This window comes from Bos grunniens, chromosome 6, assembly GCF_055505025.1.
Source record: "Bos grunniens cultivar Pamir isolate PY7600 chromosome 6, Bosgru_T2T1.0, whole genome shotgun sequence".
Lineage (NCBI taxonomy): Eukaryota > Metazoa > Chordata > Mammalia > Artiodactyla > Bovidae > Bos > Bos grunniens.
The window spans coordinates 111,504,023-111,522,667 of NC_141170.1; the positions used below are offsets into that span (position 1 = coordinate 111,504,023).

At 37.8% G+C, this 18,645-nt stretch overlaps 1 protein-coding gene and 1 long non-coding RNA gene across 2 annotated transcripts in view; one reads left to right on the plus strand and one right to left on the minus strand.

Annotated features, from left to right (window-relative positions):
- The window catches only part of LOC147371202 (bifunctional heparan sulfate N-deacetylase/N-sulfotransferase 3), a 176,133-nt gene that overhangs the window by 140,275 nt on the left and 17,213 nt on the right, over positions 1-18,645 (plus strand). Inside the window, exons 8-11 of the mRNA XM_086407268.1 lie at positions 190-313; positions 6,867-7,041; positions 10,233-10,403; positions 12,064-12,173. Of these exons, the coding sequence (XP_086263394.1) occupies positions 190-313; positions 6,867-7,041; positions 10,233-10,403; positions 12,064-12,173 (580 nt within the window). The remainder of the gene's footprint in view (positions 1-189; positions 314-6,866; positions 7,042-10,232; positions 10,404-12,063; positions 12,174-18,645) is intronic.
- LOC147371203 (uncharacterized) overlaps positions 1-18,645 on the minus strand; it is a 116,884-nt gene that overhangs the window by 51,464 nt on the left and 46,775 nt on the right. The gene's annotated exons all lie outside the window — the stretch shown is intronic.

Sequence of the window (18,645 nt, forward strand, 5' to 3'; positions counted from 1 at the left end):
CTCACATAACACTGTCCTCATTTTTTAGAATTCATTTCTTAAGATGCTGGTTATCTATTCACTTTAATTCAAGAATTACTTATATGTATCTGTTTGGATCATTGTAATACAGTTTATTAACAACTCAAATGCTAATAGTGGGAAACTGTTTTCATTCAATTAATCTCTGAACCTCTGTTGTCTTTTCAGGAACCACTGCTTTGTATTTGTTCCTGGTTATGCATCCTTCCATCCTTAGTAACTCCCCCAGCCCAAAAACCTTTGAGGAGGTACAGTTCTTTAATAGAAATAACTACCACAGGGGGATTGATTGGTAAGATGGGTTATTAGTATAAATCTAAAAGTATATGTACTGTGCACAGTATTAAATTAGTGCTTATAATCAACATTTAAGTCTGTTAGCCCCAAACAGTAGTTATCTCTGTGCCTTGATTAAATAACATGAAGGAGCACAGAAACTATTCATAACAAACTTTTCTCAGTTTATGAAGGGACCTCAAGAGACTCATGTGTAATTTTAACTTGCATTAATTATCTTTGATGGTAATTACAAATAAAAAGAGAAATACCTAATACACAAGAATTTCATTTTTCTCTACTCTTAAGAAAACACTTTCATAATTTTCTGTTCTTATATACTTTGCATCAAAGTGATGCTACAGTTCACATATAATATACTATTTTACTTTGGTACAAAAGATAAATAAAGTTAGACATGTGTATGCATGTCATGAGTAATGAAAGCTATCTTTAAAAAGCTATCAACAATATACAAAATTTAATTTTGGGCCTTTGAAATTAGAACCATATCAGCCATCTGAAGAAGAGTTAATTAAAATGAAAACTTAAAATGTCTACTATACACAAAATATGTAACGTAGGAGGAATAGGTGTTACAAACAAACGTGTTAATCCTAAAATGTATCTACAAGTCTTTAATGTACAAATTCTGTGCAGAAAGTGGTGTAAAAGTAAATTCTTATAAGAACTATAGAGCATGAACATAAACATTTTGTGTGTAGTTTAGCATACAGGTTTTATATATTAACTTCTGTTGTCAGATTGCATGATCTCTATTTTATATGTATCAATGCCCTCAAGGTTTGCTTGTGAGCAGTCCAAATGGAAAGCTAAAGAAATGGATTGAGTATAAGCTGAGCTCCTACTAGGATTTATATATATTCTAATTATTATATATTTTCTTGCCAATTCTTCAGCACACTGGTTGATACTGATTAATTTTGTAGTATTAAATAATAGCTGTGAGAGTCAAGGATCCATCAACTACTTCAGCTGCTGTGTTCCCACTGACTCAAATAAATATGCTTGTATACAGCAGAATAAAAAATTTAGTCCTTGTTTACATCAAGATTAAAGGGCTTGATTTAAAACTGCTTTGGAAGTAGAGAGGAATGCAATAATACTTAGATTCCCTGGGACTTAAGAATATCTGTGAGAATATTCATTTTTTGAGGAAAAAAAAAAGCTGTTCCTAAGACAGTAATGTGTATAGGACTATAACAGGAATGAACAGTCCCTTAAGTGGTCCCCAAAGAGATGGCATAAATAAGTAGAAAACGAAAGAGCAATTAAAGATTTTAATGATAACTTGCTAAAAATACCCCAATTGTAAACACTTTTGATTGACAAATTATGCATTTATAAATGGCAATTAATACAACAGTAACTGTCAATATCAATCTATTAGCAATAACTAGAGCTTGGCTCTCAAGGACAGCAAACGTATTCAGTCCTTAGACTGGCCTTGCCTCTCCCTGAAGTGTCAGCACCTCAGCAGTCCCTTTAAGACAAGAAAGCCACAAGGTTGAGTCTGTGTGTCTCAGCGTGCCAAGGTCACTTACAGAATTAGCCCAGGCACAGTTAATTAACCTGGATACATGGATCTGTTCTTTCTGGAGAACTGGGCAAAACCAGGGCTTCCCTATCAGGCAACCTAAACACAGGCTTAGGGCACAAGCAAAGCAGGGCAAATGAAAATGAGAAAACTCCATCTTTGATAAAAAATAGCCAAGATTTACAATCAGAATTTCTAAGAAAAATGTTTGATGTAGGCATACAGTTAACTTTTATATTCTACAGTTTGGTATTATTTTTTATAATTACTTGGGGAGGCAGTGGATGGTTGGAGGAGCACATGGAGGGCCGTACAGCCCTGCTAACATTTAGAAACCCTAAACATCTTAATCTGGCTCTGAGTAAAATCACTTAGAAATACAGGGTCAACCCAGAAACAAATAAATGTGGAGTGTTGCAAAATTGACATCTTTCAGTTTTAAGAAAAAGTGCTGAGCTGTTATGGGAGTCAGTTCAGTTCAGTTCAGTTGCTCAGTTGAGTCCGACTCTTTGCGACCCAATGAATTGCTGCACGCCAGGCCTCCCTGTCCATCACCAGCTCCCGGAGTTCACTCAAACTCACGTCCATCGAGTCGGTGATGCCATCCAGCCACCTCAGCCTCTGTCCTCCCCTTCTCCTCCTGCCCCCAATCCCTCCCAGCATCAGAGTCTTTTCCAATGAGTCAACTCTTCACATGAGGTGGCCAAAGTACTGGAGTTTCAGCTTTAGCATCATTCTTCCAAACACCCAGGACTGATCTCCTTCAGAATGGACTGGTTGGATCTCCTTGCAGTCCAAGGGACTCTCAAGAGTCTTCTCCAACACCACAGTTCAAAAGCATCAATTCTTTGGTGCTCAGCTTTCTTCACAGTCCAAATCTCACATCCATACATGACCACAGGAAAAACCATAGCCTTGACTAGACGGACCTTTGTTGGCAAAGTAATGTCTCTGCTTTTGAATATGCTATCTAGGTTTGTCATAAATTTCCTTCCAAGGAGTAAGCGTCTTTTAATTCCATGGCTGCAGTCACAATCTGCAGTGATTTTGGAGCCCAATAAGATTTAAGGGACTAGATCTGATAGATAAGAGTGCCTGATGAACTATGGACGGAGGTTCGTGACATTGTACAGAAGACAAGGATCAAGACCATCCCCATGGAAAGCAAAATGGCTGTCTGGGGAGGCCTTACAAATAGCTGTGAAAAGAAGAGAAGTGAAAAGCAAAGGAGAAAAGGAAAGATATAAGCATCTGAATGCAGAGTTCCAAAGAATAGCAAGAAGAGATAAGAAAGCCTTCCTCAGCGATCAATGCAAAGAAATAGAGGAAAACAACAGAATGGGAAAGACTAGAGATCTCTTCAAGAAAATTAGAGATACCAAGGGAACATTTCATGCAAAGATGGGCTTGATAAAAGACAGAAATGGTTATGGGAGTAGCAAAGCTTAAATGAGGCAGGCATTTCACGTTTAACCCCCAAATTATTAAACCACTCTACTTTGCTCACCAATTCTTTGAATAACCTGAATTCATATTCTCCAAATGTGGACCTGTTTCCACCCTAGAAATATGAAGCTGAATTCTTTACCACCTTGTGTATTCAGCAAACACTTTTCAAGTGCCCATAAGTATCAGTCAGTATGTTAGAAAAATGTGGGCACATAAGCAAACAAGAACTGGCCCCTGCTTTTTCCATGAGCCTCTGGAGTCAGACAAAATCAATACATTTTAGGTCCAAGATCCAGAACTGCCTGAGGACGATTTCAGGGCCTAAAGTGCCGTAGGTATAGACAACTACCAGGAAGGTAGTTTTCAGAAGTTAAAAGTTATCTGAATTCAGTACCTCCTGCCCTTCTTTTGTGATTTTTGGATCCTTTCTCAGAATAAGCAAGCTTGGAACAAATAAGATACCACTAAGACACTTGACATGACCTTAGCACCCCCGGAACAAGTGTGGGCATCTAAATTTAAAAATGTCCTAAAATTTGGCACCTTCTATTAATACAGTGTATACCAGAACAGATAGCAGATCAAACTTTGCAGAAATGTTTACATGTCTTTACCCCTAAAAGGAACGCCAGCATGACATATGACCAACAAAGCAATCTCCAGAAAAATATAAGATGATTTCTGTGCTGCGCTGAGTTTGAAGACATCACTTTGTTGCACCAGCCAAATTATGTAATATGATAACAACTGGAATCCTTCTAGGAGCTTTATTGTGTGAATGGAAGAAAACAACACACTGCAAAAAGAACTCACCACATCAATGTTAATGTCTCTCTTTTTCAGTAATTATTGAACTACCTTGTCTTGGTAGCTCAAAATCATTGTGGCTTATGAATTAGAGACAGTGCGGGTCTGGAGGGTGAGGCCTTTGTTATAAAATGTAAGAAACCCTAAACGTTAAATTCGCACATCCTTTCTAAAAAGGCCCCTTTGCCTTTAAAAGATGTTCTTTGATGCTTCAGAAACACCCATCATCATATGCTTGAATTCACTTTTATTTGACATTTTGTGCAAATGGCACATTATACAAATTCCATTACATCCTACATTTCTGTGCTTCAGGCTACAGGTAGGTATTCCTGTTTTCACTCTGCTGGTGACAAATCTCACCTCACTTAAGGATACAGAACCTAACCTTAGAATATTTGATAGTATTTCATATCTGGGAATATGTACTATTTAAACTTCTGTAATTATTCTAACAAGTATCTTACAAATAGCTGTGAAAAGAAAAGAAGCGAAAAACAAAGGAGAAAAGGAGAGATATAAACATCTGAATGCAGAGTTCCAAGCAGAGTTCCAAAGAATAGCGAGGAGAGATAAGAAAGCCTTCCTTAGCGACCAATGCAAAGAAATAGAGGAAAACAAAAGAATGGGAAAGACTATTCTTCAAGAATATTAGAGACACCAAGGGAACATTTCCTGCAAAGATGGGCTCAATAAAGGACAGAAATGGTATAGACCTAACAGAAGCAGAAGATATTAAGAAGAGGTGGCAAGAATACACAGAAGAACTATACAGAAAAGATCTTCACTACCAAGATAATCAAAATGGTGTGATCACTCACCTAGAGCCAGATATCCTGGAATGTGAAGTCAAGTGGGCCTTAGAAAGCATCACTATGAACAAAGCTAGTGGAGGTGATGGAATTCCAGTTGAGCTCTTTCAAATCCTGAAAGATGATGCTGTGAAAGTGCTGCACTCAATATGCCAGCAAATTTGGAAAACTCAGCACTGGCCACAGGACTGGAAAAGATCAGTTTTCATTCCAATCCCAAAGAAAGGCAATGCCAAAGAATGCTCAAACTACCGCACAATTGCACTCATCTCACATGCTAGTAAAGTAATGCCCAAAATTCTCCAAGCCAGGCTTCAGCAATACGTGAACCGTGAACTTCCAGATGTTCAAACTGGCTTTAGAAAAGGCAGAGGAACCAGAGATCAAATTGCCAACATCCTCTGGATCATCGAAAAAGCAAGAGAGTTCCAGAAAAACATCTATTTCTGCTTTATTGACTATGGCAAAGCCTTTGACTGTGTGGATCACAATTAACTGTGGAAAATTCTGAAAGAGATGGCAATACCAGACCACCTGACATGCCTCTTGAGAAAGCTATATGCAGGTCAGGAAGCAACAGTTAGAACTGGACAAGGAACAACAGACTGGTTCCAAATAGGAAAAGGAGTACGTCAAGGCTGTGTATTGTCACCCTGATTATTTAACTTCTATGCAGAGTACATCATGAGAAACGCTGGGCTGGAAGAAGCACAAGCTGGAATCAAGATTGCCAGGAAAAATATCAATAACCTCAGATATGCAGATTGCACCACCCTTATGGCAGAAAGTGAAGAGGAACTAAAAAGCTTCTTGATTAAAGTGAAAGAGGAGAGTGAAAAAGTTGGCTTAAAACTCAACATTCAGAAAACGAAGATCATGGCATCTGGTCCCATCACTTCATGGGAAATAGATGGGGAAACAGTGGAAACAGTGTCAGACTTTATATTTGGGGGCTCCAAAATCACGGCAGATGGTGATTGCAGCCATGAAATTAAAAGACACTTACTCCTTGGAAGGAAAGTTATGACCAACCTAGATAGCATATTCAAAAGCAGAGACATTACTTTGCCAACAAAGGTTCGTCTAGTCAAGTCTATGGTTTTTCCAGTGGTCATGTATGGAAGTGAGAGTTGGACTGTGAAGAAAGCTGAGTGCCGAAGAATTGATGCTTTTCAACTGTGGTGCTGGAGGACTCTTGAGAGTCCCTTGGACTGCAAGGAGATCCAACCAGTCCATTCTAAAAGAGATCAATCCTGGGTGTTCTTTGGAAGGACTGATGGTGAGGCTGAAACTCCAATACTTTGGCCAGTCGACTAAGTGACTGAACTGAACTGAATCATTCTAAACAACATAAGTGGCTCTTTATGTGAAAAAATAAGCAAACAGGCAGTCTTTTCACACCACATCTGTTCTGCCCTTTGACACACTTTGTAGTTGAATGTAAGGGCAACACACTGGTGGGAATGAAATTATTTTTTCTTGTGATGAGGTAAAAATGTTTTGTCTAAGTCTGTAAAATGCCTTGAACTAGACATACTATTTGTTTTGATCCAGTTTTCTTTTTGGTTGAGCACTCATATTTGTCTGGCTCCAGAGGCTCATGCAGTAAAATATTTCTGCTTTCAGATACATTTTATACAGTTAGGTTGATTATTGCCATTTGATCCCTTTGTATCTACATTTTTGTTATTTCCCATACCTTTTTATTGATATTAAGTAGAATACAAAGAAAATGTATTTAGAAAAGCATTTTGAAAATACACTATTAGTGTTCTGTATGTTTTTTCCTTGCTAACAGGCTTGGGGGACAAATGCTTAAAGAAAAAGCCTTTTTTTTTTTAGGAAACAAATGAATTTTGTTTGTGGGACACCTTTAACATCTTTGACTCACCAGTATATGAGTATAAACCAGAGTTTCATTTTGAGAAATATTCCCTTTCTAGGTATATGGATTTCTTCCCAGTCCCATCTAATGTTACCACTGATTTTCTGTTTGAGAAGAGTGCCAACTACTTCCACTCAGAGGAAGCTCCTAAAAGGGCGGCTTCTTTGGTCCCCAAAGCCAAGATCATCACCATTCTCATTGACCCATCAGACCGCGCATATTCCTGGTACCAGGTAAGGAACATACTGACAAAACCCAGCAAGTAGAAGAGGAGTATAGAGAAGGGAAGGTGGTTTTCAGTAAAAGTCACCGCCTCAGGTTTTAACAAAAAAGATTTGTTAGCTTTATATCTTCAAGAAAGGGAATAAATTTCTCTATGTTCCCATAGAGAAATGTTCCCTTTAGTTTTTATTAATTTTGCATTCATTTGATTAATTTAATAAAATGTATAATACAATGAAGAAATTAAAGCAAACAATATTATGTGCTTGTATTGTGTGCTTCTATATATCTGTATTTTAAAAGTAAAATGTTATAATTTAAAATCATTCTTTTCATCTAATATGTATATAATGCTGCTATTATTATCTCAGTTTTACAGATAAGAAATATACCTGATTCTACTGAAGCAGAAGTCAGAGGTTTTGTTCTGTAAAGGTCCAGAGAGTAAATATTTCAGGCTTTGCAGGCCATATAATTGCAACTCTTGCCATTGTATTGCAGAAGCAGCCATAGACAATATGTAAATTAATGAGCCTAACTGTGTTCCAGTAAAATTTATTTACAGAAACAAACAACAAGCAGAATTTAGCCCATGGACCATTGATTGATGACCCTGACTCTGAAAGAGCTTAAATAACTGCTTGTGTTGAAGATATAACCTAGCAGCAAAACAGAATATAAGAATGAATTCTTCATCCTTGAAAGCCCAGCCAGAGTCCCCTGTTTTAAGCCTCTTTCTCATATAAACATTGCCATTATGATGTTGGTTAGAACCTAGCACAGAAACAATCACTTTGAAAGAATTTTAACAGATTCTAATAATAAAACTTATACGCCATACATTTTTACCGGAATACATATTAAAAATAATACCAAAAAACACCTGCCTCAGTGATATTGTATTAATCACCAAATGGAAAAAGTTTAATAAAAAACAGCAATATTAAATATAAGAACATAACAAAATTAATAGAGTAAGTGTCTTTAGTCTGTATTATTCTTAGGAGCTTCCCAAGTGGTACTAGTGGTGAAGAACCCACCTCCAAACGCAGGAGACATATGAAACATGGGTTTGATCCCTGGGTCAGGAAAGTCCCCTGGAGGAGGGCATGGCAACCCCTGCAGTATTCTTGCCTGGAGAATCCCAAGGACAGAGGAGCCTGGTGGGCTACAGTCCATAGGGTCACAAAGAGTTGGACACAACTGCAGTGACATAGGATAGCATAGCATCCTTAGTTATCATTCCTCAGTTTTGTAATTTAAAAACCACTTTCCTGATGGTCATGTGTTCATCCCTTCATTAAATAATTTTAACAACTACCACATGCAAAGTATTGTTCTAAGTATGATTTGAAAGTAAATTAACAAATGTAGATGCTACATTTGAGATTGCTTTCAGTCTAATTGGAGAAATATGTTTAAATAACCAGTGTATAAATCAGAAAGTATTAAGTGACAGATAGACTCCTACAGAGTAATAAAGCCTACCTGATAAAGACCACCAGGGACAACAAGTTAGGTGTATTAATTGGCTGCAGCGGAGGAGCCTGAACACTTGAAGAACTATCAGGCATTTCCCTAAAGAGAGGGAGGATTTGTATGATAGGGAGAAATGTAGATAAAATTAACATGAACTGTTTAATAGGTGCAAGCAGGGCCAGGGCTGGAAAACAGACTAAGAGACTTACTTCCTTAGAAACTCTAAAGTTAAGATAAACATGGAAATAACTGTTATATCCAAAAATCCTTTATCTGAAACTCTGCACCTGGGCTGGAAATAAGGCTGCTTTTCTGAATTAAAGTGACCCAAAAAGCTCTGATTCACCAGGCAGGACTGGATGCTGCATTCTCACCAATCTCATACATCTAAATTTCTGACAGTCTATGATATTAGAGAACAAAGTTTATCAGCATGGGGTCATTTTTTAAACAAAAGCCATTTTTCCAGGTTCACTAAAGAAAGAACAGATTGTCAGGAAAGGTTTCATGGCTAGGACAGAGTAGGAAAAGGTCATGAGATCTTAACAGGCATATTGATAATAATCTGCGTAACAGGGAGTAGACATCCTGGAAAAATGAAATCCACAATTCCACACTAATCAGTCATGCCCAACTCCTAGAACCATCCTTTAAACCAAAAACACAGCAAATTGACTGATTTGATCTTGCGCCTTTTACCTTTACCGCTAGGTATCTGGAGAAAAAAGAAAACCCGCCTTAATTGACTCAAAGAGGAAGCAGAAAATTGGAGCTTGGCAACCACTTAGCCCCTGAAAAATTGAGAATTTGCTGAAAAAGGAAGCTTCAAGGCTGAAAGCTAACAAAACATCCTAAATATTACAAATAAATCACTCCACAGTGGCAAAATGCAGGCCTTAACAAAGTCTAGTAGAGTTTGTAGTATAGTAATTTGAATCTCAATTGCAGCAAATTTGCTATTCAGCTAGATGTGGTAAACATCCACAAACCCACCACTAAGCCTGAATATTTATTGGTCAATTTAGGGAAAAGGTGATTTCCTCAGACCCCTGGGCCTGAGCCTGAGCCATTATGAAGTGCTTTCCTTTTAGGATTGCTGCCGTCTGCATTTTCTGTACAGTAAGTGGTTCTGATTCACCGCAGAGGTTACCATTAGGTAAAATAATCTTGGCTTTTAGATGCTAGAGTGTGTATGATAAAAGCTGTGGATTTCAGATAATGCACATGTCAGAGTTTTCACCAGTTTCTCCATTTGAATAGCCCATAGGGTTTTTCTCATCTAAAACTGCATTACTAGATGGAACAAAACTATCTGGCAGAACTGGCAGAGTGTTTTGTGCATTATGGATATTAACTGGACATGATAAATGGTTTCTTACAGGCTGAAAGGGGGTGTTAAGGTGACTTTCAAAAGTTTACTTTCAGAATAACATATATATATATACACACTATGGAAATAACTCAGAAAAATAGGTTAAGAAATTCTATCAAGAAGAATTCCGCTTCTACCAAATAATTCTCAAACATATACTCTCATCAGTGTCGTAATTTTAAAGCCTGATGCTCCAAGCAAGCATTTTCTTCCTTTATTAATTGCAAAACAAATAACTCTCCCTCAGTGAGGCACTCCTTCCTTTAGCTTTGCGACTTGTCACAGAGATTGGTTTTTAATTATTTATGCCTATGGTTCACGTCGGTTTAATTATCCACCTTTTCATCACAGCATCAGCGATCACATGAAGACCCCGCGGCTCTGAAATTCAGTTTCTACGAAGTGATCTCAGCTGGGCCGCGTGCACCCTCCGAGCTGAGAGCCTTGCAGAAGAGATGTTTGGTCCCAGGGTGGTATGCCAGCCATATCGAGAGATGGCTTGTTTATTTCCCCCCCTTTCAGGTACTGAGCGATAGCAATCTACATCGTAGTACAGTCTCATTAAGTCAATGACTTTGCCTCTAGGATAGAGGACGTTTTTTACTCATTAAAACATGACTAGCATTTACTTTTTAGCTGTAACGGAGACTCTGGCAAATAATAACAGGCAGAGGTAGAAAAACTAATTCTCTTTCTAGAAGTATTTCAGGATAATTCTCCCTGCCCTATTTTCTAGTGCATGCCTTTCCTGATTGTTAAGAGCTTCAGAAGCTTGATACTCCTGATTTTTATTCTGAGAATAAAGCTCTTAACCAAACAAGGCAAACACTGTTTTGCTTTCAGTGACATTATTTCCCTTTGAACCACCTTGCTGGATTTTTCACAAGTCCTATGTTTTCCTTGGCATCCTTGTTTCTCTCTTTTGCCTAGTGTTAGCCTAGATTACAAAACCAGCCCCTACACTGGATTGCATAAAGCAATCTAATCACATCAGACACAGTGTATACCTGTGTGTCTAGAACCACAATGATCGGAGAAGGCAATGACAACCCACTCCAGTCCTCTTGCCTGGAAAATCCCATGGATGGAGGAGCCTGGTAGGCTGCAGTCCATGGGGTCAAGAAGAGTCAGACATGACTGAGTGACTTCACTTTCACTTTTCACTTTCATGCATTGGAGAAGGAAATGGCAACCCACTCCATTGTTCTTGTCTGGAGAATCCCAGGGACAGAGGAGCCTTGTGGGCTGCCGTCTATGGGGTCGCACAGAGTCGGACATGACTGAAGCGACTTAGCAGCAGCAGCAGCAGCCACAATGATACCATACATGCAAACATATATGGCTATTTAAATTTCTATTCAAATTATATAAAATTAAAAATTGTTTCTCAGTCACATTAGCCACACTTCATATGTTCAATAGCCACCAGTTAGATACCACAGCCTCACAGTATGTCCATCAACACAGAAATTTCTGATGAACAATGCTGGTATAAACTAAATAGAAACACTCGAGAAGATGTGTGAGCAGGAATTGCTTTCCAGGCATTATGGCCCTTCATCACCATCCCCTGTCATTTATCTTGCTGGGACCACCCCTTTCCCTCACCAGAGTAACAAGCAAATTCTTCCCTTTAGTCTGTTGAGGAACTTCTGTTTACTTTAAGGTTTTCTAGGAATCTTACCTTTTTCTCCAAATGGATTATCAAAGAATTTCTAAAAACTTTACAGTGCTGCTCCTTTGACTGGAATCATGGATAATGATATGTCCTCTGTCCCATGGTACCTGGTCCGGTCACTTTTCTTCTTTCCTACAAGTCTCCTTCCCAGCTTGAATCATGGAATCATTGCTCTATCTGTTTTTAAACTTGATTTTCATTTGTGATTTTATAGTCACCTTTCTTAAGCTCTCTTGGTACTCAAATTTTTTTGTTTGTTTTCATAGTGTTTGCAGGATGTCTCAAATTATAAAACATGAATGCATTTAATTAGTGTGATTTATTTTTTGTTCCATGTCATTAATGAGGATGGCCTGGCTAAGTCTTAACAACAATGAATGCAAATCCCCTCAGTACAGTGTCTTAAAATGGAATAAATTTAAAGTGCAGAATTTTTGTATCATGTTGTTACATGTCTTTTTCCAATTTGCATTGTCTTTTTTTTTTATTTCTTTGGTCACTTAGCTGCTAATTATTGATGGGCAACAGCTAAGAACTGATCCTGCTACAGTGATGGATGAAGTACAGAAGTTTCTAGGAGTCTCTCCTCATTATAATTACTCAGAAGCATTAACGTAAGTTTATATTCTAATTAATTTATTGAAGTTTCAGCAGAGAGCTGATTTTAGAGAAGTTGTAGTTTGGTGATGCAGCTATTGAGTTAGCTGCCTCCTTACATACTGATTATTTTCAAGTTGATGTTAACCACTTGAGAAAGAACATGTCAACAGTTTGGCTATGAAATGTCCAAAGTCCCCTATTGATTTCTAACTAGGGAAGTTTTCTCTGGAAGGAAAAAAGAGGAAGAAAGGGTTTTAAGTCTTAAAAGCAACAGCTAACCATAAAAGAGGTTACTGGAACTGTGTTGGAAGCACTAAGCCTATTTAACCAGACAGCATTGAGACCTTTTGGAAGTATAAGAAGACCTCTTGAACTAGGTGATTTATGAGCTCCTCTCTCTTTTGTGTAATTTTAAAAAACAAACATCACACAGCAAGAAATAGCCCGATAGGTGGCTGAATAAGCAGAGAGAGAGGTGCTATTATTACTCTTACACATACTTCCATTTTTTGGTCTTTACCCACCGTATGACTAACCTTATCACCTTTTCTTCAGAGGCCTCAGATGTTACAGCTCTTGTTTGGTTTTCTTTTGCTGGTTCCCACTCATTTTCTTAGGTAGTCAGTTCCATCAGGTGGGAGCCAGGGTGACAGAAGAAAAGCAACAAGGAGTTAAGGACCCCACAAATACCTGAGAGTGAGTGGCCGAGGTACCTGCCTCTCTTGCCTCACTTTAATCCTGACTCTGGACTTTATCTAACATTTTAAATAAAACCTCTATCTGACTTTCTCCATTTATGCTACTGTTGTTGCTGTTTAGCTGCTTAGTCCAACTCCTTGTGAGTGTCCAACTCTTTACGACCCCATGGACTATAGCCCGCAAGGCTCCTCTATCTGTGTCTTCTCCAGGCAAGAATACTAGAGTGGGTTACCATGCTTCCCTCCATGGGATCTTCCCAACCCGGGGGTTCAGCCCACGTCTCCTGCTTGACAAGGCAGGTTCTTTACCAATGAGCCTCCTGAGAAGCCCAGCAATCAGGTGTGTGAGGGATGTTTCTTCCTTTTTCACATGCAACTGGAACAAGCAACTGAGAGAGCCTGAGTTGGATGAGCCATGGACCTGGCTCTCACTGTAGTATATATATTACATATATATAATATAAAATGTTATATTATGTAGATATATAATTTTATATTATATATATAATATTGTATTTTACATATATGTAATATATATATAATTTTAGGGTTACAGACTGAGCCTTAAAGAAACCAATTAAGACTGTAGTATGGGATTCTTCCATTCTATATCTCAGTATAAAACTCAGTTCTATAGATCAATTGATTTTCTCTTTTCATGGTACTCTTCATACTGTAGCAGTTTAGAAAGTGAGATACAGGATTCCTTTACTTTTCACCATCCCTTACAGTAAAAGGTTTGCAGACAACCATCTAATATTGCAAACATCTTGCACAAATCATATGTAGAGACACACATGTAAGAGAGAGATTTTGATTTAGAGAACAAAGGAGTAGGTGGAACTCAAGAGTTTTGCGCTTCCTCTCTAAGAGTCATTTACTCTGTTGTTACTGTTAACCTTCTGACCTTCATGTTTTCTATAGAGAGTCCTATCAGAGCTTTGGTGAGCTGAGTTGAAGTACCAACACAGACACTAGCCTCAGGTATTTAACTTTCAGCTTGACCTTAAAGAAAATTGAGTGATTTTAGCTTCAGTTAGAAATTCGAGCCCACTTTCTTCTTTATGTCTTTTTAAGTATCTCTTAGAAAAGAAAGCTTTTATTTTCTAAACAGGTTTCTAACTCAAGTTGGCTTATCTTTGGATCTTTTTTATAGAGTATATAGCAAAGCACTGTATTTCAGAAAGAAGAATTGGAGTATTTTATAAAGACATAATCTCTTTTTCTTATGGAATGGTCCTTGACCTGCACGCTGTGTATGTGTCCCCTTTGTATCCAGCTCAGCAGCAAGCTTTTTATTCACCTCCACTGCCAAGTAAAGGGAGTGTAAACTTAAGGGAAATAATACCAAAGCAAAATACTGTATACAAAGAACTGTGGGTCACTTTGCACCTGGGATGTGTTTGACTCAAATTACCCCTCGTATGGTTCTGCAGCCTGGTTGGGGGCTCAGTGGGTGAAGTAGCAAGATAAGATGTGTGTAGTCTCTGAAACCACAGTTTCTGGTCCAGTAGGGCTGCCCAGGCACTCACCCTGCTGATAACGTACTGCCGTTCGGTTTCTTTTTATATTCTCTTGTCAATCAGTTGGCCTGACACACCTTGGAAAAAACAGCAGTGTACCTGTTGTAGAATATTTGGAATTTCATGTCATTGACTTAGGTCTGAATTCTCCTTCAACCATGCCCTTTGCAGTTTTTCTGAATCCTGCCCTCAAAATTTAGTTATTCTTGTTAAAATAACTGTACTGGTAAGTTGTTTCTCTGGTGCTTTGGACATGTTGGGGATGACTGGATGTACAAAATGCATGTTCGCAAGAATGTCTTTAATTGCATTATATTTTTCCTGCTAAGGATAGTGAAGACTACCTCTTTGGTAGCTAAAAAATTATTTAAAGCCTTCTGATAATGTACTAAACTGCAAACAGATATGAATTCTCAACTAACCACATAAATTCAGTTCTTTGCACACAATACAATAAATCAATGAAACTAGACCTCTGCAAAAGTTTTACCATACAATTTTGGCACAAACAAGTACTCCAGTGTAAGAGATCTACAATCTCCTGATTATCTTCAATATAAAAATGTTCCAATTTCAAAACTATTTTCAAGAAAAATGGCAATAAATCTCCATCATTAAGAGTATTACTTAGTCCATTCCACAGTCACTACAGAAGTGTTCAAGACTTCTAAATTTCATAAAGTAATGGATGGTCTATATCTTAAAATGACTTAGTACTGTCATCATGGATTTTAGATAATATACTGAATACATAAAAATCTTATCTTCTTGGGACTTTCCTGGTTGTCCAGTGGTTAAGGTTTCATGCTTCCAATGCAGGGGGCATGGATTCAATCTCTGGTCAGGGAACTAATATCCCACATGCTGTGTGGTGTAACCAAAATAAAAGTTTTTAGAAATCAGATTTTCTTAGTGTCGTTGTTATCGGAAATAAGCAGTATAAGCTTTAAAAAATATGAATGGGAACTTTCTCATTCAATTAAGTAATTCACATTTTATAATTCTTGTTCAACATAACCTTAATCACTAAACTATAAATAGGATTGATATGCCAACATTATTTTAGCTTGTATATTATGTGTTATATAGTGTTTAAGCTGTCTAATCATTTAAAAAAAAGCAGGAAAAATAATGCTCAGTGTGGCGTTGTGCTAAACTGAACTAGCACATACAGTTTATATATGTGTTAAACTAAAACTAAAATGAAAGTTTTTTTATAAACTTTATAAACTAAAATGAAAAAAATGTAAACTTTTAATTTTCCCATGAATATATCCACTAACAATTATATCCAGCCACCAGTGACTGTGACAAGTCTTCACACTTACTGAACCTGACATCTCTATTTCTCAGTTAACCTGTTCATTAACATGAATGAAACCAGACTGAGTTATATGAATTTTTAATAATAATTTACTATGAAAACTTCAATAAATGGACAATAAGGATTTGAAGGCAAAGAGTTAAATGAAGATTGTGTGTGTGTGTGTGTATTTTGTTCTATGGATGGGGTTACCTAAGTCATAAAGAACTGAAGCTGCTTCTGTTTCTAATATCACTTCCTCTGGCAACCAAATCTATTGGTCAAAGAATCCTTTCCCATTTTAGATGAGTTTGAGTAAAATTGTGCCAAAATAAAACTATTTTGGTAGCAAAAAACAGTAGCCATAGTAGCTAAAATCTGCTGGTTCTTAGATGACCTGTGAAACAGCTGGAAATGCTAAGTGAAAAGGAAGAAAACAATCTATTCCAATTTCATATAAATTTGTTTTAAAAGTGGTTATAACATTTCAAAATCAGTATACATTTATATGTTCTAAATACTTTATATATAATACTACTATGTGCTGGGTACTAAGTGCTGGGTACCAAGCCAAAAGTCCCTCAAAAGTAAGCTGAGGGGGCAGGACTGAAACACACTTATTCCTCTGGAGCCTGCACTGCCAATCTACTAAGCTCTTCAAATTGGCACAAAAAACAGAGAAAAATGATACTGTGAAGTTTTACTAATGAATAGTATAACAAGAGGAAGTATTTCCTTTAAAAAACTGAAACCTTAAAATGAGTTTTTTAAGTTGTCTCAGACATTATTATAAAAAGACTTCATTTCTAGAGAAATGCAAATCAAGACTGTAGTGAGGTACCACCTCACACCAGTTAGAATGGGCATCATTAAAGTCTACAAATAAATGCTGGAGAGGGTGTGGAGAAAAGAGAACCCCGTACACTGTTGGTGGGAATGTAAGTTGGTGCAGCCACTATGGAAAACAGTATGGAGGTTTCTCAGCAAACTAAAAATAGAATTACCATGTGATCCAGGGTTCCGATCCTGGGAATATATCTGAACAAAACTATAATTCAAAAAGAATATATGCAGCCATTCATAGCAGCACTATTCACAATAGCCAAGACATGGAAACAACCTAATTGTCCATCAACAGATGAATGGATAAGGAAGATGTGGTATGTATATATAATGGAATAATACTCAGCCATGAAAAAGAATGAAATAATGCCATTTACAGCAACATGGATGCCACTAGAGATTATCATACTAAGTGAATTAAGTCTGAGACAGAAAAATACCATATGATATCACTTGTATGTAGAATCTAAAATATGACACAAATGATCCTATCTATGAAGGAGAAACAGACTCACAGACATAGAGAACTGACTTCTAATTACCAAGGAGGCAATTGTCCTCGAGCCAGACATCCTGGAGTGTGAAGTCAAGTGGGCCTTAAGAAGCATCACTATGAATAAAGCAGATGGAGGTGATGGAATTCCAGCTGAGCTATTTCAAATCCTAAAATATGATGCTGTTAAAGTGCTACACTCAATATGCCACCAAATTTGGAAAACTCAGCAGTGGCCACAGGACTGGAAAAGGTCAGTTTTCGTTCCAATCCCAAAGAAAGGCAATGCTGAAGAATGTTCAAACTATCGCACAGTGGCACTCATTTCACATGCCAGCAGGATTATGTTCAAAACCCTTCAAGCTAGGCTTCAGCAATAGGTGAACCAAAAACTTCCAGGTGTCCATGCTAGATTTAGAGAACGTAGAGGAACAAGAGATCATACTGCCAATATACACTGGATCATAGAAAAAGCAAGGGAATTCCAAAAAAAAATCTACTTCTGCTTCATTGACTATGCTAAAGCCTTTGACTGTGTAGATCACAACAAACTGTGGAATATTCTTAATGACATGGGAACACCAGACCTCATTACCTGCCTCCTGAGAAACCTGTATGTAGGACAAGAAGCAACAGTTAGAACTGGACATGGAACAACAGACTGGTTCCAAATTGGGAAAAGAGTACATCAAGGCTATATATTGAACCCTCCTTACTTAACTTAAATGCAGAGTACATCATTCAAAATGCCAGGCTGGATGAATCACAAGCTGGAATCAAGATTGCCAGGAGAAATATCAACAACCTCAGATATACAGATGATACCATTCTAATGGCAGAAAGTGAAGAGGAATTAAAGAGCCTCTTGATGAAGGTGAAAAAGGAGAGTGAAAAAGCTGGCTTAAAACTCAACATTCATAAAACAAAATTATGGCATCCAGTCTTATCACTTCATGGCAAATAAATGAGGAAAATGTGGAAATAGTGTCAAATTTCATATTCTTGGGCTCCAAAATCTGTGCAGATGGTGACTGCAGACACAAAATAAAAGACACTTGCTCCTTGAAAGAATAGCTATGACAAACCTAGACAGTGTTTTAAAAAGCTGAGATATCCCTTTGCTGACATAAGTCCATATAGTCAAAGCTATGGTTTTTCCAGTAGTCATGTATGGATACGCGAATTGGACCATAAAGAAGGCTGAGCACTGAAGAACTGATGTTTTCAAACTGTGGTGCTGGAAAGACTCTTGAGAGTCTCTTGGACAGCAAGGAGATCAAGCTTTAAGGAGATCTTAAAGAAAATCAACACTGAATATTCATTCAAGGACTGCGGCTGAAGTGCCAGTACTTTGGCCACCTGATGTGAAGAGCCAACTCGTTGGAAAAGACCCTGATGCTGGGAAAGATCGAGGGCAAGGGAAAAAGGGGTGACAGAGGATGAGATGGTTGGTTGTCATCACTGACTCAATGGACATGAGCCTGAACAAACTCCAGGAGATAGTGAAGGAGAGGGAAGCTGGGCATGCTGCAGTTCATGAGGTTGCAAAGAGTCAGACATGACTCAGTGACTGAACAACAACAAAGAAGTGAGTGGGTGGGAGGAGGATGGACTGGGAGTTTGGGG